A 20920-nucleotide genomic window follows, 5' to 3' on the forward strand; every position below is an offset into this window, starting at 1 on the left:
TGGCGACACAAATTTGTTTGTTTCTCACTTAAAGTAATTGCTTTTCTTTTGCAAACAAGTGAAAAACGAAAAGAAAAGAAAAACAATTTCTAGATGGAACAAAGAAAGTGAAATGTCAAAATTATATTTAATATATATGAGGGGAGGATATGGTGAAAACTGAAAAAGAAAATTCTGAAAATTATCTCGAAGGGCGTGCTTCTACTTTTACATGAACTTCACTGTCGATCCCAGTATAACAGAAGATAATAGACCGAATACCCGATTATTATAAATAACCTTTTTCTTCTTTTTGCCTTTATTCACACCTTTTTTTTTTGTACTCCATTACAATCCCATTAAAAGGAGTGGAGAACCGCAATCATTTGAGCAATCAATTCCCTCCAAATGCTTCTTGTCTCCTTAAATCATTTCCCTTACTAAAATCGAATAGTAAATATATATAATTTGTGTATTTTTTCTTTAAAATAATCTAAATTTTGCATTCAAGTATTTCTGATTCATATCTATAAATTACTTTTCTCCCCAAATTTTGAAATTCGTAATATCCTGCGACAGTGGAAAGCTAATAACATTATTCGCCCATGCAATCGCTGCTCAGTGCTGCATTCACATATGGACCTCTACTTGATTTTTTTCCTCTTCCTCCTCCCACTCCTCAGCGGTACAGGTGCCACCAGCGACACCGCTGCCCTCTCCCTCCTCCGGTCCCAAGCCGACCTCCACGGAATACTCCTCTCCAACTGGACCACCACCACCACAGCATGCACGGCCAATTGGGCAGGAGTGAAGTGCACCAACAACCGTGTGACCACCCTCTCCCTCCCCTACCTCAACCTCCGCGGCCCCATGGACGCGCTCTCATCTTTAGATCAGCTACGCTTCATTGATTTGCGTGGCAACCGCCTTAATGGCACCCTCACTCCGATATCCCAATGCCTTAACCTCAAGTTCATCTACCTCTCCGGAAACGACTTTTCCGGTGAAATCCCTCTAGAGTTCTCATCCCTCCACCGGCTCCTTCGCCTTGATCTCTCCAACAACAATCTCCAAGGTCCAATCCCCTCCAACCTCTCAAAATTATCCCGCTTGCACACTCTTCACCTCCAAAACAATGAGATTTCAGGGACAATTCCAGACTTGCTTGAGTCACTTCCACAGCTTAAAGAATTGAATCTGTCAAACAATGAACTACATGGAATGGTTCCAAAGTCATTATTATCAAAATTCGGCGACACCAGTTTTTCTGGCAATGAAGGGCTCTGTGGGAACAACCCTTTTCCGCCGTGTTCATACACGGGTACACGACCAGCATCGCCACAAACTGTGCTGTTCAATCCCAGTTCACTTCCCTCCTCATCAAGTACAACAATTGAAGAATCATCAAGCATGCATCACAAAAGACTCGGCAACGGAGCAATGGTAGCAATAGTAGTGGCTAATTCAGCCCTTTTACTGGTGATAGGGTCTTTTGTGGTAGCATACTACTGTGGGAAGTGCCCGAGAGACTCAAATTCAATGACGGGAAGTGAGGGTGCGAAGAGAAGAAATGGGCACTCGGGAGAAAAGAGAGCGTATGCTAATAAGGGAGGGGGAGATAGTGATGGTACAAATGCCACTGATAAGAGTAGACTAGTGTTTTTTGACAGAAAAAAGCAATTTGAACTCGAGGATTTGCTCCGGGCATCGGCTGAAATGCTTGGTAAAGGGAGTCTGGGGACGGTGTATAAAGCCGTGCTTGATGATGGATGCATCGTGGCTGTAAAAAGGCTCAAGGATGCAAATCCTTGTGCTAGGAAAGAGTTTGAGCAGTACATGGATGTGATTGGGAAGATTAGACATCCTAATGTAGTGAGACTTCGAGCTTATTGTTATGCAAGGGAAGAGAAGTTGCTTGTGTATGATTATCTGCCTGATGGGAGCTTACATTCACTTCTCCATGGTATGAAATTTGAGAACTTTAATAATTAATATTAATATATATAAAAATTTTCCCGTGCTGATTTCTCGATGATGACAGGAAACAGAGGACCTGGGAGAATCCCACTGGATTGGACAACAAGAATCAGCTTAATTCTTGGGGCAGCTCGAGGGCTTGCAAGAATTCATGAAGAGTATGCAGCTTCCAAAATCCCTCATGGCAATGTGAAATCATCAAACGTATTACTAGATAAAAATGGAGTTTCTTGCATTTCGGATTTCGGATTGTCGTTACTTTTGAGTCCCGTTCATGCCATAGCTAGATTGGGAGGGTATATAGCACCAGAGCAAGCAGAAATCAAGAGACTTTCACAAAAGTCTGATGTTTACAGCTTTGGAGTGCTGTTACTAGAAGTACTCACAGGGAAGGTTCCATCACAGCATTCTTCCCTGAATCGGGCTAGAGTTAGAGAGGAGGAAACATCAGTTGATTTACCAAAATGGGTTCAGTCTGTTGTGCGGGATGAGTGGACAGCTGAAGTGTTCGATCCAGAATTGTTGAGGTACAAGAATATTGAGGAAGAATTGGTATCGATGCTTCATGTGGCCATGGCTTGTGTGGTGCCACAGCCTGAAAAAAGGCCTACAATGGCTGAAGCTGTTAAAATGATAGAGGAGATGAGGGTGGAGCAATCTCCTTTAGGGGAAGAGTATGATGAATCACGTACTTCACTTTCCCCCTCACTTCCGACTACGGAAGATGCGTTGGCTTGAATTTGCCTGACTTGGTTCTACCAGTTTCTTAAATGTGCAATGTTTTATTGCAAATTTGTCTTTTTTGCAAGTTCTTTGCTTTGAGGATAAGGGTTCTTGATTCCACGTAGCTTTATAGTTTGTGATTTCCATGTCAGCGTCGTTATATTTATCAGTGATTATCATCCATTGGTGTCCTGCCTACAAGTCACCAAGTCTCTTCATTAAATATAAAGATAGGAGACTTGTGATCAATCGTTTATTTAATTTAAGCAGAAATAACAGATTCGAGATCCTTATTTTCTTTTTGAATATTTCATTTCAATTCAAATGACACTTTATGTAGAAAGCGGATGAGTAATGTCAAAGAAAAACTTGACTTCGAATATCACACTGCCCGCTGTGTGTTCTAAGCAAACTATCATGTCCCCCTTACGCCTGGGTCTTAAGCCGAAATAAATAATATTAAAGACACTTAAAAGGTATCATTGGCATAAAGAATCTAGTTAGATGTCTACTCGAATAGATGTCGCCTTGTCAAATAATCAACAACAATAACAAAATTGTTCTAAAGGTCGAGACCCCAAGATTTCGTTTGACGAGCTAGATTGATACTGGGAGATGAAACCTGATTTTCTAAGAAAATTAACCTACATTTTAAAATTCTTTTCCTTAATAGGCAACCAATCGATCCTATGCTTGATCTACCCCTACCTTGAGTGATTATGAAGCCTCATCTCCTCACCTCACTGTTGAATCCTTAGACAATTGTCCAAGAAACAATAAACACTCCGATGTCTCTAATCAACTGAAAACATTTGTAAAAGAACTTTTCCGTCGTACCCTGAGAATACCCCCTCAAAAAAAGGAAGGCAAAGACGATGTTTTAACAACTTTGTCCGACTAAATCATGATTGTTAATCATTTCCTTTTCATAATTACTCAACATTGTGATTACTTTATGGATTCATAGAATAAAGTAGGCCTATCCATTTGCTGATGTCCGCCCCTCAAAAGATTTGAAATATATGTCAGAAGCATTTGCGTGATGGCCTTAACCATTTCAGGCAAGATACTCTTGTGAGCCGGTCTCACAAATCTTTATCTGTGAGACGGGTCAACACTACCGATATTTACAATAAAAAATAATACTCTTAGCATAAAAAATAATACTTTTCATGGATGACCCAAATAAGAGATCCGTCTCATAAATACGACCCGTGAGACCGTCTCACACAAGTTTTTGCCTTCAAGCAAATAACAAACACGTATGAGGTTAAGAAACATACAAACGACCCATATACACAGCTAGGTTTAGGCAAGGTTATCCTACTGATCCATTCTTAGTGCTACGGATTTCAGTCACCAAAACAAGACACCAAATGACATATATGTAATACACATGTAAATAGGAGCTGAAGCTATATATGCACAAGTACATGCATGTATATATGTCATATGACCGTTGCTTTTTAAAAATAATGGACGCAAGTCAAGCTCAATCTGGCTCGATGAAATTGGAAGTCCAGACAGGAAATAAGAATATATCCGAGACAGTTCAACTCATTCTCACCTCTAATATTTACTATTACTAACAAAAATTCACAAATGACAGGATAATTTTAGCCATATTCTGCTATTAGTGTTGGGTACTGTCATGCTTAACAATGACAACAACCTGTTTTTTATACTCAATGAGTAAAACCATATTGCATGCAATAAGAACAAATGGTAATAGTCTCGTACAAACAAAACAATATACATCTCCAGTCCTGTTTATAGGATGCGAAACTGTTCATTAAATTCATAAAAAAAATTAAAAATGCGAACACATACATGAGGTATGTCCAAGCTGATATCAGAAATACAAATCTCAACCAGATATCTTTCCTAGAGATACAAAGTGCTAACTAAAATGTCAAGAACACCATTACAATCCAGATTAGCCCAATTTAAGGAAAAACAAATGATAGAACAACAACAAGGTATACACTCAAGAAACACTCAAAATCGTGAAAAGGTACCTCATATGTGTTTGAATTATGAAATTTAACCATTAGAATGGAGCCTAAAGTATCCAACATAACCTTTTGGAACTTCTCCCAAATTCTACATATTACACAAGTTATTTCGTTTATATTGGGTCACTTCAACCCAAACTTTGTTTTAGGAATGTCAGTTGCAGAAAGCTTTTTCACAGAACAAGAAGTTCAATCACCACATGCAACTAGATGCCAGATGCAGCAGCTGAAAATGAACATTAACTTATGGTCCAGTTTGACTTATTAGAGTATCGACCTGTTCTCCACATAATGCCCTTGATATATTTCCAGGCTCGTGAAGACTGAAAACGACAACTGCAAAAAGTAATTCATTTTAATCAAGAACGAACAAATAGCCATTTTTTGAATAAAATGAAACTAAATTAAAATGCGAGAAACAGGGAAAATTTAAACACAACACGAGAAGTCAAATACCTGGAATTATATTCTCCTCACAGAATGTCATGGCCATCATGTCCATAGGAGATGCACCTCTAGAAGCCAAGTCTCTGAAAGAAATGTGTTCGGCTGCAGTATTTTCATTTCTGGAGTCACAAATGTAGATGCCATCCACGTTTGTACCTTTCAAGGCCGCATCAACATGAACTGGAGAAAATCGAGGTAGAATAATCTCTATTAAGACATGCGCAAAACCATAGAATAGACCATAACCATGAACCAAGATCATGCATACATACTCTCTGAAGCCCGGAGAGCTGCAGCCGTATCAGTGGAAAAGAGTGGATTTCCAGTGCCAGCCCCAATGCCGCCAAAAATTACTACTCTTCCTTTTTCAAGATGCCGGATGGCTCGTTGCCTACCATATGGCTCAGCAACCTCAGGCATAGAAAATGCACTCTGCACACGTGTCTGCACCCCCAACTTCTCCAATGCTGACTGGAGAAGTACGGAATTCATCACAGTCGCCATCATTCTTTTGGCAGTAAAAACATGAATGAGAAGACATAAACCATTGACAGCTATGTGGAACTTTAAAACAAGAAAAGAAAAACTAAGAATTAAGACCCCTCCATTTTTTGCAACATGTGATTACTCATTAGTGCTAAACAAAACGATAAAAAAATGGAGTTCCAATCGGACCACTTGGTTAAATCTCACATCAAATTAGATTGTCAATCAATACACTTAGTGATACCCCCGAGATGGGTTTGGCCCACTCTCGGTAGCCCTGGTGGATTTGGGCCCTGTATTCATAAAATCCCGGAAAGTCATCTTCACGACAGAGGTCATCCGGGAGGTCGGCCGAAATCTAGTCAATAAGGAGGTGGCCGACCTCCACTGCCGACCTCCCATCATGACTCGAGCCGACCTCCACGATTATGGTATCGTGTTGATTGGGAATATTTCGGCCGAGCTCCCGAGCCGAGCTTTCACAGGATCCAGATTATAGACGGGCTCCTATATAGGAAAGCTCCTACTCATAAATTAACGATAGCCCACAGAAATAAAGGCCAAAAAGGTAAAGCCTACAAAGATTTAATCTGATCTTGTCCAAGATTCTGAGAATCTAGACCTACCAAATCAGTACTTCATTATTCTTCTACAAATATCAGGTTCCATTAATTGTTCAATTATTTATACATTCACTAATTCTACACACACAATATTCGCTCTGTTCTCTATTATCTGACTTGAGCGTCGGAGGGACCACGGCGGAACAACCTTCCGGCCCACTTCTAACGCTCTTGTTTGTGTTTCTAGATTTCGAAGGTCCGATTCAAGCCTCCTAAGTGAAGATTCGACCTCCCAGCTACCATCCCGAATTTCAGCAACATCCCTTAGCATCATCATCTAACAAGACTGAGAAATCATATATACTAAAATAAATGTTAATTTCACGCCAAGAAACCTACCCTATCTGATTAGCAGTACACCTATCCAAACCAGTCGATGTTACCCATGTGTCACCGCAAAAGAAATTGCGGCCACCAACAACAATGGCCACCTATATGAAAATTGAAAACATGCACGTTAAAACAGATGAAACAACGAAAAATTGCATGACTTATATAAAGAAAAATGATGAAGTCGTCGCCGCCGACATTTATTCCGTACTGTTAATGATACCTCGACACCAACACGGCAAGCTAGCGAGACTTCTCTAGCAACCAGCATGGCCATCTATGGATATTATTTTAAAAAAATTAATCAAAATCAGGATAATAAGTCCTCAGTGATGAAAGAAGAACCTGTCTACTTTACAATTTTTTTCAGCCCAGAATTGGGGTGATTTTGATGATTTCACATAACTGTTTATTATGTAGAAAGTAAATAGTGGTACGAGAAAATACAGATATTTATTATGTCAGAATGATTTGCATAAATTAAACAGGTAACATTATATAATTTCTAGCTTATTGATTCCAACTGTCAGTTTGTTCATCATATACGCCTTCTTCTCCTTATGTCCAATAAGACAATGAAAATAAACACACGTCACCAAAAGGTCTTTTACATGTACGTGCACCTTCCATGTTGTCAGCGAAGTTGATTTCATGGAGAGAAACCTGTGCAGAACAGCATTCTACATGAAAAGAATGTAGCACAAATAAAAACACATTTGAAACTTCACATCTCCCTGAGAGGGAGTTGAAGTTGATTTTAGAAAAATTACATTCGAAATTTCAGAAAAAACACATTCGAAACTTCACATCTCCCTGAGGGGGAGTTGAAGTTAATTTTAGAAAAATTACATTTGAAATTTCTGAAATTTTTCGATCTGCAGGTCAACCACTGGCAAAACTGCCGGTGAGATACATAAAAAATAAGCAAAAGACTGGAAACTAAAACCACTCTTTCCAGTTTATATATTTCTTTCATTTGGATGTAAAAGAAATGAAATCAGTTCAGTTTCAAAAAGTTTCCATTGAAGTGCTGGCGCAACTCGATTTTCTCAATCATGTTATGATATCAGTAAATAAACCATTCAGTTTCAAAAAGATTCCTACACATCAAATGGCAACAAGTGGCTTCAACATAGGGGATAAATAGGACTACTTGAAACGAGGACAAAACTCATGATGACATAATTAATTGGGGACAATATAAATGGACTTGATTGCCCAACAAGTCAAAAACCAGGTCGGTAATAAACCTTCGGATCCATATTATTAGGAGCAGTACCAGCCAGAGCAGCACCACTAAGTTTGAACACAACTCTTCGCCACCTAAGACTCGATGATTTTGGCTTCACGCTCATAACATGACCACCAGGATTGGTAGATAATGTTCCTAGTCTGCCCATAAACAAGTTATTTGTCATCATTCCAGAAATATAAATATGACTATATCATTCAACAACTTAATAACAAGTTAAACAACACCGTGTTTGTAGTGAATTATCGACTCCTTAATCAAATCAAATTGTATAACTTATTCCCCATCGTAATCAAACTCTAGTTTCCTATCAACATTAGAAGTCCTACATCTAATTAGTCTAGCTGTCCTAATTAGACACGAGACTTGGAGATATTCTTCACAATGTTTAGAGGAGCTGGTACCATAAATGCAAACTATCTGCGCATCCACAAATTATCAAAAGATGCTACTTTCAAAGCAAATAAAATCGCGAATTACAACTTACTCTTTTCCCGTCCCGTTGGAACATTTACATAAGATAAAAATGACACCAACAATTCATTTTTCGTAGCAAATAAACAAGAATTCGTGTTTTTTAGAGCTCTATACCTTTTGGACTGTTTGATGGAGTAAGGGGATCCACCGGGGGACTTCTCTTCTTCGGCAGCTGCTTAGGCTGCAAGTGAGTTGCCCACGATCTGCTCCATCTGCTTCAACCAAGGCCAGTGACTCACCGATACGCCACCATTGCTCAATCGATGCCTCTCCAATTTGTACCGCTTCTTCAAATTGTCAACCTTGTTCTTACACTGTTCAACAGTCGTCGTTTGCTTTTCGCACCTCTCGCTTACCACCGCAGCCACCTACTCCCAATCCCTACATCTCAAGTTCCCTCTATTCAACTGCACAAACTTCTCCGAGTACGCCTCCAGCAAACACGTGATCGCGGTGTCACTCCATTCCTCCCGGTACTTCCTGCAGTCTCCGGGGGTGGAAGAGAATGAATGCAATCTCGTTCTTTTAGAGGTAACACCGTGTATATCTTCCCGATCAGTGATGCGTTTTCCGGAGATAGAGTTGGGGTCAGGTTCTGAATCGAACTGATCGGAATCATGTTCGTACGGGCTGATGTTAAAAGGCGGCGTTCGAGCGGCAACGGAGGCGGAGGGATGGACGGGGTTGGGGGTTTGATGGTCGTCGAGGAGGGAATAATCGTCGTCACAAGAGGCCATGGACGGCGTCAAGACGGATGTGAAAAAGAAGACGGTCGGAGTTTGCCGCCGTTAAAAGGAGTTAGGGTTTGGATGGTTTCGCGGGGTTGGGGGAAGTGGCGTTACATTCGTGACGAGTCCGTTAGGTAGGCACGTGTTGGAGGTTCACGTGCGTGAAATACCGTTTGCCCCTTAATTATGTTTTTATTGCTACTACGGCTTCAAATTTTCAAATAGATTAGTTAAATGTCGCTTATAATTTTTGGTAGTCAAGAAATCGAAGCATTCTTTGGAGGAGAACCAAATGCAGAGATCATACGAAGATGCGATAATGAAAAATGTCCAGTCAAACATCCATATGATAAACCAAGATAATCCAATTAGCAATGATACGAGAGCCAGAATCTCATTTAAGGAGACTCTCCTGGGAAAGGATAAAACCAGGGACATGGCCATTTATCTTGAGGAAGAAGGCGTCGTCTCAGATGACGATGACAGTGAAGAGGAAGTGGAAGATGAAGGGTGCCCAAAGATTAAAGTCTCAAGGGAGGAGAAAGCTCGACTACGTAGGCCATGGCGCAAAACATTAATAGTCAAAGTGCTGGGAAGAACAATCGGATACAATTATCTGTTTCGAAGGATTAAAGCATTATGTAGACCTAAGGCTGCTATTGAGATGGTCGCTATTGAGAATAACTACTACATAGTCAGGTTAGCCTCGATACCGTGGATGATAATGGATCACTACTTGATTACAAAGGAATGGTCTCCCAATTTCAATCTCCTTGCTGACAACACAGAGAAATTACTTGCGTGGGTACGATTTCCATGCCTTCCTATCGAGTATTATGATAAAAAATTTCTGATGAAAGTGGGAAGCAAAATCGGCAGACCGATCAAAATAGACCAGGCCACTAGTCTAATCTCAAGAGGTAAGTTCGCTAGAATTTGCGTTGAAGTTGACATAACTAAGCCTCTATCGGCTAAATTCAAAATTAGAAGAAGAATCATGAAAATCGAATTTGAGGGTCTGCACTTGATTTGCTTTAATTGTGGAATCCATGGCCGCCACAAAGAAAGATGCCCAGATTTATTTGGTGACGGAGAACATGGCGAGTTGCTGGAACAGAAGAGGAAAGACTCCGGTGAAAAGCTGACGGAAACGAATGCTCACCCAGCAGAAATTAAGGAGAAATTTGGTGCATGGATGGTGGATAGGCGAAATACGCGCAGTTTTGAAAAAAGATATGATAAAAAATATACGAATTTCGGAAATCTCGATAATAGAAAGATATGGGCGAATAAAGGAGAAATTACACCACAAGAGCATAAATCTGGTTTTGATTCCTTGCCTTTGGAGGTGGGGGATGACACAGCAATGGACCCACTTTTAGAAGAGGGGGAGCAAACAAAAATAGGCCCGACGAAGCATAAAGGATTAGAGGGGAAAGGGAGAAGGCCCAACGTGCAAGTCAATTATAAAGAGCTGGACAATATGGGATTTGACATGGCAAACTCGAAAGAGGTGGTGAATCAGAGCCATATAAGATACGTTGACAGAGAAAAGCTCCATGACAGAACAAAATAAAAACAAGCGGCGACAGCAGAGGAACATACACTCATCCGAGGAACTCAAGGTGGGAAAATTATAGAACGAAGAGTGATTAAAAATACACAAACACCAGATGCTATGGAAAACTGTAGCATTTTTAAGGCACTAGTTGGGAAAGAGCACCATCAAGACCCTCCAGATTTCAATGGAGACAAGGATACGAGAATGGAAGAAAATTCTTTAAATTGTATGGATGAAGTGGTCATGGAGACTCCTTTGGATGGTCTCCAGGACCATAGATGGTCACAATGATCAAGTTTGTATTGAGGTATCATTACACCACCTGTGGTGTCTTTCTTTTAATAGTCCCTATGAATATTATGGTTTGGAATTGTCAAGGCGCAGCCTCGAAACCTACCAGGAGAGTCATTAAGGATTTGAGAAGAAAATTCATGCCGAATGTGTTAGGCTTGCTCGAACCCCGTGTTTCTGACTCACAAGCTGATGAAATTTGTAAGAAAATGGGTTTCGAGAATTGGGCTAGAGTGGAATCTGTTGGTTTTAGCGGTGGTATTTGGGTGTTCTGGGAAGCAAATATATGTGTGAATATAGTTTACACCCACCCTCAATTCATCTTATTTCAGGTAATGGACGACGATCAATATCCGTGGCTCCTTTCAATCGTGTACGGCAGCCCCAATGCCATCCTTAGAAAGAAATTATGACAGGACCTTACTGTTGAAAATTTGAACATTGAAGGACCTTGGTGCTCAGTAAGAGACTACAACTCAGTGATCTCCGATGATGAAGTTTCCTCAAGAAAAAGATCAGCACACCATAGAAGCACAGACTTTTCCAACTGGATCTTTAACCAAGCAATGATAGACATGGGGTTTGAGGGAGCGAAATTCACCTGGAGAAGGGGTTTAACCCCTGCAAATTATAAAGGAGCTAGGTTAGACAGAGGTGTTTGTAATCTGGAGTGGAAGGAGATGTTCCCTGAAGCCAAGATTGAGCACCTTCCAATTATTCAATCAGACCATGCTCCCTTACTTATTAAGCTGAAGGCAAAGAAAAGCTTACAAAGTAGGGGTCTGTTCAGATTTCAATCAGCTTGGCTCACTCATGAGGATTTCTCGACAACTATTGCGAAAGAGTGGGATGACAAGAAAAATCTGGAAGATAATATAGTAAAAATGGCACAGGTTATGTCAGACTGGAATAGATCTACTTTTGGCAACATTCATATTAAAAAGAGGAAGCTAATTTCAAGGATCATGGGCATCCAGAGAATTTTAGCTATTTCTCCGAGGCAGGGGCTGCTCAAGCTTGAGAATAAACTTAAAAAAGAGCTTGACGTGGTACTAGAACATGAATAACTGCTCTGGTACCAAAAATCGAGGGAAGATTGGATTGTATCAGGAGATGGAAACACTAAATACTACCATGCCTCCACCGTTGTCAGACGCAGTAATAATAAGATTGGCGCACTTAAGGATGTGAATGGTCAATGGATTACAGAGGAAGAGAATGCTAGAATGCTTGCCCAAACGTACTTTACATCCCTATTTCAAGCAAGTCCGAGCGAAGACTCTTTCTCTTTGCAAAGAGGACTTTTCCCTAGGGTGGATGAATCAAAGCTGGATTATATCCATGGTAAGTTCTCTACTGATGAAATAAAGCAAGCACTCTTTGATATGTCTCCATTTAAAGCACCGGGCCCGGATGGCCTACATGATGGCTTTTACCAAAACATGTGGTCTGTAGTTGGTCCTTCCATCTGTGATTTGGCTTTCAGGTTCTTTGAGACAGGATGTATTCCCCAAGGCATAAATGATACCATATTAACGTTGATTCCAAAGGTCCAGCATCCAGAGATGATAACACAATTCCGACCAATTAGCTTATGTAATGTTAGCTATAAAATTCTCACCAAAGCAATGACGAATAGGCTCAAAGGAATTATGCCTGATATCATTGGCCACTTTCAGAGCAGCTTTGTACCAGGAAGACAAATCACAGACAATATATTGATATACCAAGAGATCCTGCACTCAATGAGGAAGAAGAATGGGAAAAAAGGGTATATGGCAATAAAAATAGATCTCGAAAAAGCTTATGATAGACTTTCCTGGGATTTCATCCGAGAAACACTCATGGACGTAGGCCTAAACCAAGAATGGACAAGAAATATCATGAGCTGTATCGAATCGAGCAGATTTTCAATAAGTTGGAATGGGGAGCAACTTGATTGGTTCAGACCTACAAGGGGAATTAGACAAGGTGATTCAATGTCTCCATACATTTTTGTTTTGTGTATTGAGAGGCTAAGTCATATCATTTGTCAAGCAGTGAACTCAGGGAAGTGGAAACCAATCAAGCTTTCAAGAAACGGGCCGCCTCTTTCGCATCTTTTCTTTGCGGATGATATGGTGCTATTTGCGGAGGCTTCAAATGAACAGATACAAGTTATTCTTGAATGCATGAATAAGTTCTGCACAGGATCAGGATAAAGAATAAACCGTCAAAAATCACAAATCTACGTTTCTAAAAATGTCGATATCACTTTGACAATTCTATATCAACTTTTGATGGTATTCCTCTAACAAATGACTTGGGCAGGTATATTGGTGTTCCATCGATTCATGAGAGAGTGAAAGGAAGCCTTTTCAAGCAAGTTTTGGAAAAAGTAAAGGCGAGATTAGAGGGCTGGAAAACAAAATACCTAAGCCTAGCAGGGAGACAAGTTCTTATACAATCAGTACTAAATGTTATTCCAGTCTTCACTATGCAAACATGCTTTTTACCAAAAGGCATTTGTTCGAAATTAGAGAAAATCATCAGAAGTTTTCTATGGGGGGAAAAAATTGGAGAAAGGAAATGCCATATGGTGAAATGGGATCAAGTGACTAAATCAAAGAGTAATGGTGGTTTGGGTATAAGAAAATTAGCCCACATGAATTTAGCATTCATGACTAAGCTGGGCTGGAGACTTTTAGAGGAAAAAGACAGCATTTGGACGAAAGTTTTGAAAGGTAAATATATGCGCAATGTAAATAATCCGAACAATATCATAGCAAAACATGGCGCATCAAATGCCTGGCAAGGGATATTCAAAATTAGTACAGTGCTGGATAACGGTAGAAAAATGGCTGCTAGAAATGGGAAGTCTACTTGTTTCTGGACGGATAGATGGCTAATTGAGGAACCTTTGCAAAATGTATTTCTCAAGAACATTACAGAAATGGATCAGACCAAGAAAATAAATGCTTATTGGAGAAGTGGTGAAGGGTGGGACTGGAAAGCAATAGAAGGACTCTTGCCAATTGATGTCCAAAACAAATTGGCGGCTTACATCCTTTTGGACGATGATAATGCTGAGGACATTAGCTGCTGGGGAAGAACTAGTAATGGCTTATTCACAGTAAAGTCAGATTATGAGATGGTTAATGATTCTGTTGACAACAGACAAGAAAACAAGTGGAAAACCATATGGAACCTTCAGGTCCCAAACCGAGTTCGAGCTTTTGTATGGCTAGTTGTTCTCAGAAAGATCATGAGCAATGAAGAACGAGTCAAACGAGGATTTACTACAGAGGGTCACTGCCCTTTATGTACAGAGGAAATTGAAGATGTAGACCACATTTTCAGAAAATGCAAAGAGGCAAAAGGGATTTGGAGAGAGCTACTTGCCGAAAGCAAGAATAAAGATAATTTAAGACTCCCTTTTAATGATTGGATGTGGTCGAACCTAGCTAAAGCCACACAGAAAGATACTGATTTCAACTGGAACAGTATGTTCGCAATTGCAATTTGGTGGATTTGGAAATGGAGGAATGAATATGTGTTTAAGAATAAGAAGATGGATGTCAAGAGGAAGGCAAAGTGGACAAAGGACCAGTATCTGGACGTTCAAGCAGTCTTTTTAACAAAAAGAGTTATACCTCATAACAGAATTACATATGAATATCGAAGAATCAGGTGGATACCTCCACCAAATGATTGGTGTGCTTTAAATGTTGATGGAAGTGTCAAATTTCAGGGTAAACAAGCAGGTGGAGGTGGTATCTTAAGGAACTCAAACGGGGAATGGATTACGGGATTCATTTACAATATAGGCATCTGTACCATTGAGGAAGCAGAATTATGGGCAATATATAAAGGATTGGAACTAACTTGGAAGCTGGGATATAAAAAAGTAGAGCTTGGAATAGACTCAGAGGTTGCTGTAAAGTGGCTACATGGAGAAGGGATGCTATGCTCTTCACTGTATAATTTGATCTTCAAATGTAAAAATCTACTAGATTGGGAGTGGGAAGTCAAAGCATTGCATATCTACAGAGAACAAAACAGAGCAGCAGATTTCTTGGCTTCGACATCTCAATTATGACAGAGGCTGAAAAGAAATTGTAGTCCCTTCGACAAGATTGAAAGAGATAATAAAAAAAGATAAGCTCGGTGTGAGTATCGATAGGAGAGTGCCAATTAGTTAGGCACTTTCTTTTGGGTGTCCCCCTCCCCTTTGATCAAAAAAAAAAAATATATCAAAACATAGATTCAATTAGTTTGTGTATGTTAGGACATCCAATTTTTTCATAATTTTCCAATTGATATAACATTGAGCATTTTCACCCGAGAGATATTTATAATCTTTAATTTAATTAATATAACGACTTCCTTTCAATTTTAGAAACAGTCAACTATTTAACGCAAACTGGAAAGAACACCTTCTTTTGTCAGATATCTAATTCCTCTATTACACCTCGTAACTACTGGTTCATCGACTAATCGAAGACGGGTCGCTCTTCTTGTTAGAGGATTGCTGCGGAATCTGTGGATGATCAAGGAAATCATGCTCCTTTTGCCGAATTAAGAGAACCATTCTCTCATTCTCCAACTTCATTCTTTCATTCAAGAGCTTTTCCCTCTCCATTTCCCTTTCTTTCTTGGCACTGAATTTCAGCCATGTTAAACGTTGCTTTTCCAGCTCCAAAGTCTGGTACTGGATACCGACACTTTGCTCCTCCAATTGCATCAGTTTTGTTCTCAACCACTGCCTCTTCTCGAAGGGACCCCTAGTACCATCTTGCAATGTGTTACTTAACTCAGATTCCAGTTGTCGAATCAGAGGCGCAGAATGACAAGGCCATTCCCTCTCTCTCTTTCTTGATGATCGTTCATCCATTTCATTGATGTCATCATCATGTGCCCGGTCATGACATCGTGATCCTCCACCTATCACCTCGTCAGATTCATCCTCATCTTCATCCTCCTCATCTTCGTCGCTGTAATCATCTTCAACACATATCCCTTTTACCGATTTAGATCCCTCGTGATTCTCCTCTCGATTTATGTTAGGCATGACCGGTATGCTTTCTGACGCGTGGAAGCACCTCTGCTGCTGACACTGTACTAGACCTTGAGTTGGCTCTGCGGCCACCTCTAGAGGCGAATGCTGAACACCACCACTTACAGGGGCAGCACCTGCGTGGCCACAACTATTATGATAAGCACACATCTCCCTGAAAAACAAGTGCTTGGAATTCAGCAATTTCTTGACTTCGTCCTTCATTTTAGAAGATAAGTGGTCCATTGTATCTAGCAAAGTCTGGTTCTCCACGACTTGGCAAGCCGTTCCCTTTCCAAGAATCTCATTAACCCTCTTGTACCTCTTATTCAAATCATTGAACTTGTCTTCACATTGCTGTGGAGACACGAAATGTCCCCTCTCCATCAAAGCCCGCGACACTGATTTCCATTTCCCCTTCTTCTGCAAAATCACTCCACTTTTCTTCTTATTAACAGGATCATTACCCTCGGAGCCAACCTCATCACCAATATAAAACACAACCACAATCAATAACCTCACCATATCATCAGTCCACTTCATTCTCTGCCAAGGCGAAGTTTTCTTCTTCACATCATCAGCACTGTTCTCAACCGCGAGTCCAGGCTCATCATCATCACTCAATGTTAAAGTTTGATTCTTGGATATTACTGAAAATGGGTACCCTTGTTTCAAAGATTTCTGAGTCTGTGGGTGGTAATCGCCTTCATTATGCCCATATGAAATCAGGGGGAGCTGCTGTTGCTGCGGCAAAAGGGGAGAGTTTTGTGGTGGTGGTGGTGGTATGTGGTGGTGGAGTGACATTTCCAGGCCTAAAATATCAGGATTACCATTTGGGTGCGTTCCACCAGACATAACATTCAATTCCATACAACAAATCTCGAATTGCCACAGGTGGGAAATTGATGGAAACTACTAAAGATTCGTACTTAATGCGGAGCTAACAAGAAGGGGCCAGGATAAAACAAAAACATTCAAGAAAGTCACCCACTTCTTCAAATGATAATTTCTTACCAAAAAATAAGCATTCCCTACATAAGCAATGCACGAATTCGTAGGCTGAAGAATCTTTCTTGATTGATCAGAAACCCTACATGTCAAAGCAGAGAAAACTAAAAGTTTGAAGCAGCGATCATAAATTAAGAATTTACGCTCGATACAAAAAGAAAGAGCGGAAACAAAATGTGGTCTTGAATCGACAGATGGCAGCAGGTTTCAGCAGCGAGGAGTTTTCAAAAACTATACCGCTCCATGCCCATGGTTTTGGTTTTCTTTCCACTGCTGCAGTGGACTCTGGAGAAGAGAGAGAGTAGAGAATCCACAGAACTGTGCAATAAGATATATTTTCTGCTTTCCATCTTCATCCTATACTATTCCTGCCACTGGATAAATCTGAGCCGTTGATTTTTAGATTCGTAGTAGGTAGCCAAAAATGCACCCGTTGTGCAAATGTTTCCGGGCGACTGGCCCAATTTGATATATTTTTTTATATCAACATAATTTTAAAAAGATTTTAAATTTTAAAATATATAAATTGGTTTGATTTTATTTCAACAACTTAACGAACCCGTAAAAAAATTATATGAGAAGAAAACAGTTTTTATAATATTTTTTGATTTGTTTATTGTTTTAATTAAGATTATTTAAACATTTTCGGCATTTTGTTTTTTTACATAAAATTGGTTAGATTATTTTGATTTTTATATAATATTTTTACTAACAATTCGATTTAATTCCACTATTTCGAAATAAATTCAATTTTTACAATTTTTATTCAATGCGTTTCTTCCCTTCCGAAAGAGAGATGTCAAAATGGTACATGATATCGCACACGAACGTTATTATTTGATTAATGTATATTTTTTTTATATTTGTACGAAACTACAAGACATTTTTCGGATATTTCAACTTTTTCTTGTACCAAAAATGTTTTAATTTGTAAAACACTAGGCTAAATATTCAATTTATGCTTATTGTGTGTATTATGGACAAATAAAAATTTTGGTTAACATACAAAAGAGTAATCATATGAAAAATTTGGTTATTGGTGAATGAATAACCTATTTTACATTAAATTTATGTTCCCAAAAATGTCTCCCACGCTACATATATCCAAAATTTATAATTTCACTCACCAAAACAAGAACAAATACAAAACATTCATCCCCATTCTTGGTGAAGTAGAATGTTAAGTCTCCTCAACCAAATGGAATGAAGAGTCATATGAAACACATCGTACCTTTGAGGAACCAAATTGACCTCAAAATGTCGCCTAACTTGCACACCCCTCTTGTGCATCCTCACGTACCGTCTCATAGGGATTGCTTGTAGAATTTTCTTCATGTTAGGAATCTCATCCGTCGAGATCTCCACCGAAAACGACTTCCAGTTTAGGACATCGCCGAACGGGGGCGCGTAGTGATCTTTAATTAGCACGGGGACGCACCCCATGTACAGGGCTTCGACCATCCTCGGGCTCGCGACCTCGTACCCGCTGGGACAAATGCAGTACTTGCTTTGTCTCATCATTGAGAAATATGACATGTTTTTTGGTAGGTACTTGTGAACTTGAACGTCTGGATCTTTGTTCTCCCAATGGTCTAGAAGAATAGGCCTGATGGGGCCGTGGAGGCCTCCCGCAAAGAATACGAGAATCGGGCGTTTCCATGGGGCTGGGCTGCCAAGCAAACCGGGCATTACGCCACCTACGAGGTTGATTTCAGGTATGGATACATCTTTCGAGGGCTGGAAGCCTTCGGATGTGTTCGCATTGCACAAAGCTCGAATTGAGTTCTTGAATAGCTCCGGAACAGACTTCGAAAGCTCAGGCCCCTGCATAATCATGGGATGAGGTACTCAAATTTGCTCGGTTTGGTACAATAAAAAAAAAAAAACAGAAATAAGTATAATTACATTACCCAATCATGGCAAGCAAGCATGAAATGATCGGATCCGCTGCTTCGATTCCAATAAGGATACTTTACAGCGAGCAGATCCACGTAGTCCCTCACCGTCTGCTTCATCGGCTGCCATTGATCCGGAATATTCTTCTGGTAAATGAAGTGGACTATGGATGCCACACTAAATGGAAGGAAGAAAACAAGTGCATTCTCAGGATTCCTTGTCCGAAATCTGCTACATTCAATCTTGGACATGAAATTTCCCTCTATAGAATAGATGCTTCCACAAGGACCGTTGTGAAAAATGGGCTGCTCCCCCTCTTCGTATACGAATACTTTGAGCTTCTTTTCCATCTCCAAGTAACTCCTAAAACGCCAACAAGAACATTTCCACATGTTAAATGAATCAATTCCAAGCTTTTTCGAATGAGTTTGGTTCATTTATCAGGTATTTACAAATTATGCAATATGGTTGAATAAATTAGTTGTAGTTCACAAGGTCCTACTTATATTCTGCTCATATATACAGAAGAAAAACTTCTCTAGGATCAATAATAGCAAGTATGAGAATACATCTCGTTCCGAAATCCTCGTCTTATTCAATATTATTCTTCATCCACTGTTTGTCTAGTTTTTTAACTAATGCAACGTAGTGGTGCCCGAGAAGGAAATATAGGTACCGGTGGAACAAAAGAGCATTCCGGTAAATTGGACCATCCGGGATGTAGTCCGTATCCTCTGTATGATTGTTGTTCCCTGCATTTCTAATCGCGGCTCGAGCTTGCTGCAGCATGGCCTCGACTCTTAGTAAATTGCTGATGTTTCTGCTGATTCTTACACTTGATGGAGGAGCAAGAGTGTTATTGAATAATGTGACAGCTTGGGATCTAGTTTCTGTGCTCAAGGGTTTTTCTTCCTTGTCATGTAACTGTTTCACAAATTTATCAGAACAATGATATAAAAATTGTGTAGGAAATCATTATTAGAACTGTCAAGATTGATGAATTAGTTAGAAGGGGTAAAATCATATCATGGATGTGACAACGTTAATCTTTCTAGTTGAAATATGATATCTTATTTTCGATGGTGTAAAGTTCACATTTGGTTAATTTTTTTACGGAAATATTGAAATTTCTTTCTCCGTAAAAAAATTGTAAAATAAACCATATATATATATATATATATATAAGAAAAGTTACACATTCAATTTAACTTGTTAGCAAAGTTAATTTTCATTTTACAATTGTTATGTTATTTTTTAAGGATTGAAAGTATTCATTTTAATTTAGAAAGAGGACAAATAGCAAAGAAATCATTTCCGACATGATGAATAGAACAACGAATTGAGTTAAGAAACGTACCGGCTGTGCCGTCTCCGGTGGCACGCCGGAGATACTGAGACTGTTGTGATCCCTCGATAGCACCTCCGCCCTTTCTCCGTCTCCCGTTTCTATTCCTTCCCCGCCCGGAACAAAACCCTTCAATAATATAGTACCGCTCGAATCATAGTAATTCCGGACAAACATCCAACTCGACGATTTCGCACAAAATAACGCCACCAGCCCAGAAACCAACACCAATGGAAGCAAGATCACCGATAGTCTCGTAGAATACGATGATGTTTTCCAGCACAAACACAGCCTGTTCTTACTACTTTCCATCATAACGCTGCACAAATCTTTATTTCTCATACAATTCTGATGAATCTCATGATATGAGCCATATCCTTCTCTTGATTTTCAAAATCTTTATTTTCAAGCACTTACCTAAATTATCTCAATCTCTTTTAACTTCTATACATCTTTGTCTCTGATTCTCTCCAAACTTTCTCACTTTATGAAGCTATATTATATATGTATACGCACACGCACGCACGCACACAGAGTGCAAATTTAAATATATAGATGTTTGTGTATGTATAGGTCAGTGAGTGAAATTAAGAAGGTGAGTAGGCATGAAGTGGAAGCGGAAGCTACGATTGGTGAGAGCTGATTCCGCCAACTAGCCAAGCGTCTCCTACCTCAGCCCGTATAATAGTTTTTTTTTCTCCCTTTCATGCAAAATTATATGTCCTTTTCTAATATTAATTAATTTAG

The 20920-nt window shown here is 39.7% G+C and overlaps 3 protein-coding genes and 1 pseudogene across 3 annotated transcripts; 1 reads left to right on the top strand and 3 right to left on the bottom strand.

Moving 5' to 3' along the window:
* Positions 1-242: 242 nt before the first annotated feature.
* LOC142545729 (leucine-rich repeat receptor-like protein kinase PXC1) lies at positions 243-3738 on the top strand. Its single transcript, XM_075653084.1, has 2 exons — positions 243-1942; positions 2021-3738. The coding sequence occupies exons 1-2, from the start codon at positions 616-618 to the stop codon at positions 2692-2694; spliced, it is 2001 nt and encodes a 666-aa protein (XP_075509199.1). The 5' UTR covers positions 243-615; the 3' UTR covers positions 2695-3738.
* A 779-nt stretch (positions 3739-4517) lies between these two features.
* On the bottom strand, positions 4518-9243 carry LOC142545730 (uncharacterized; annotated as a pseudogene).
* A 5970-nt stretch (positions 9244-15213) lies between these two features.
* On the bottom strand, positions 15214-17264 carry LOC142545731 (uncharacterized). Its single transcript, XM_075653085.1, has one exon. It carries the CDS (start codon positions 16792-16794, stop codon positions 15355-15357), a length of 1440 nt encoding a protein of 479 aa, XP_075509200.1. The 5' UTR covers positions 16795-17264; the 3' UTR covers positions 15214-15354.
* Positions 17265-18015: 751 nt separating this feature from the next.
* On the bottom strand, positions 18016-20834 carry LOC142544616 (putative glycosyltransferase At5g03795). The gene is made up of 4 exons (XM_075651647.1): positions 20186-20834; positions 19505-19752; positions 18843-19191; positions 18016-18756 (listed from the first exon to the last, which is right to left on the bottom strand). Exons 1-4 carry the CDS (start codon positions 20513-20515, stop codon positions 18085-18087), a joined length of 1599 nt encoding a protein of 532 aa, XP_075507762.1. The 5' UTR covers positions 20516-20834; the 3' UTR covers positions 18016-18084.
* Positions 20835-20920: the final 86 nt, after the last annotated feature.

Source organism: Primulina tabacum, chromosome 5, assembly GCF_025594145.1.
Source record: "Primulina tabacum isolate GXHZ01 chromosome 5, ASM2559414v2, whole genome shotgun sequence".
NCBI lineage: Eukaryota > Viridiplantae > Streptophyta > Magnoliopsida > Lamiales > Gesneriaceae > Primulina > Primulina tabacum.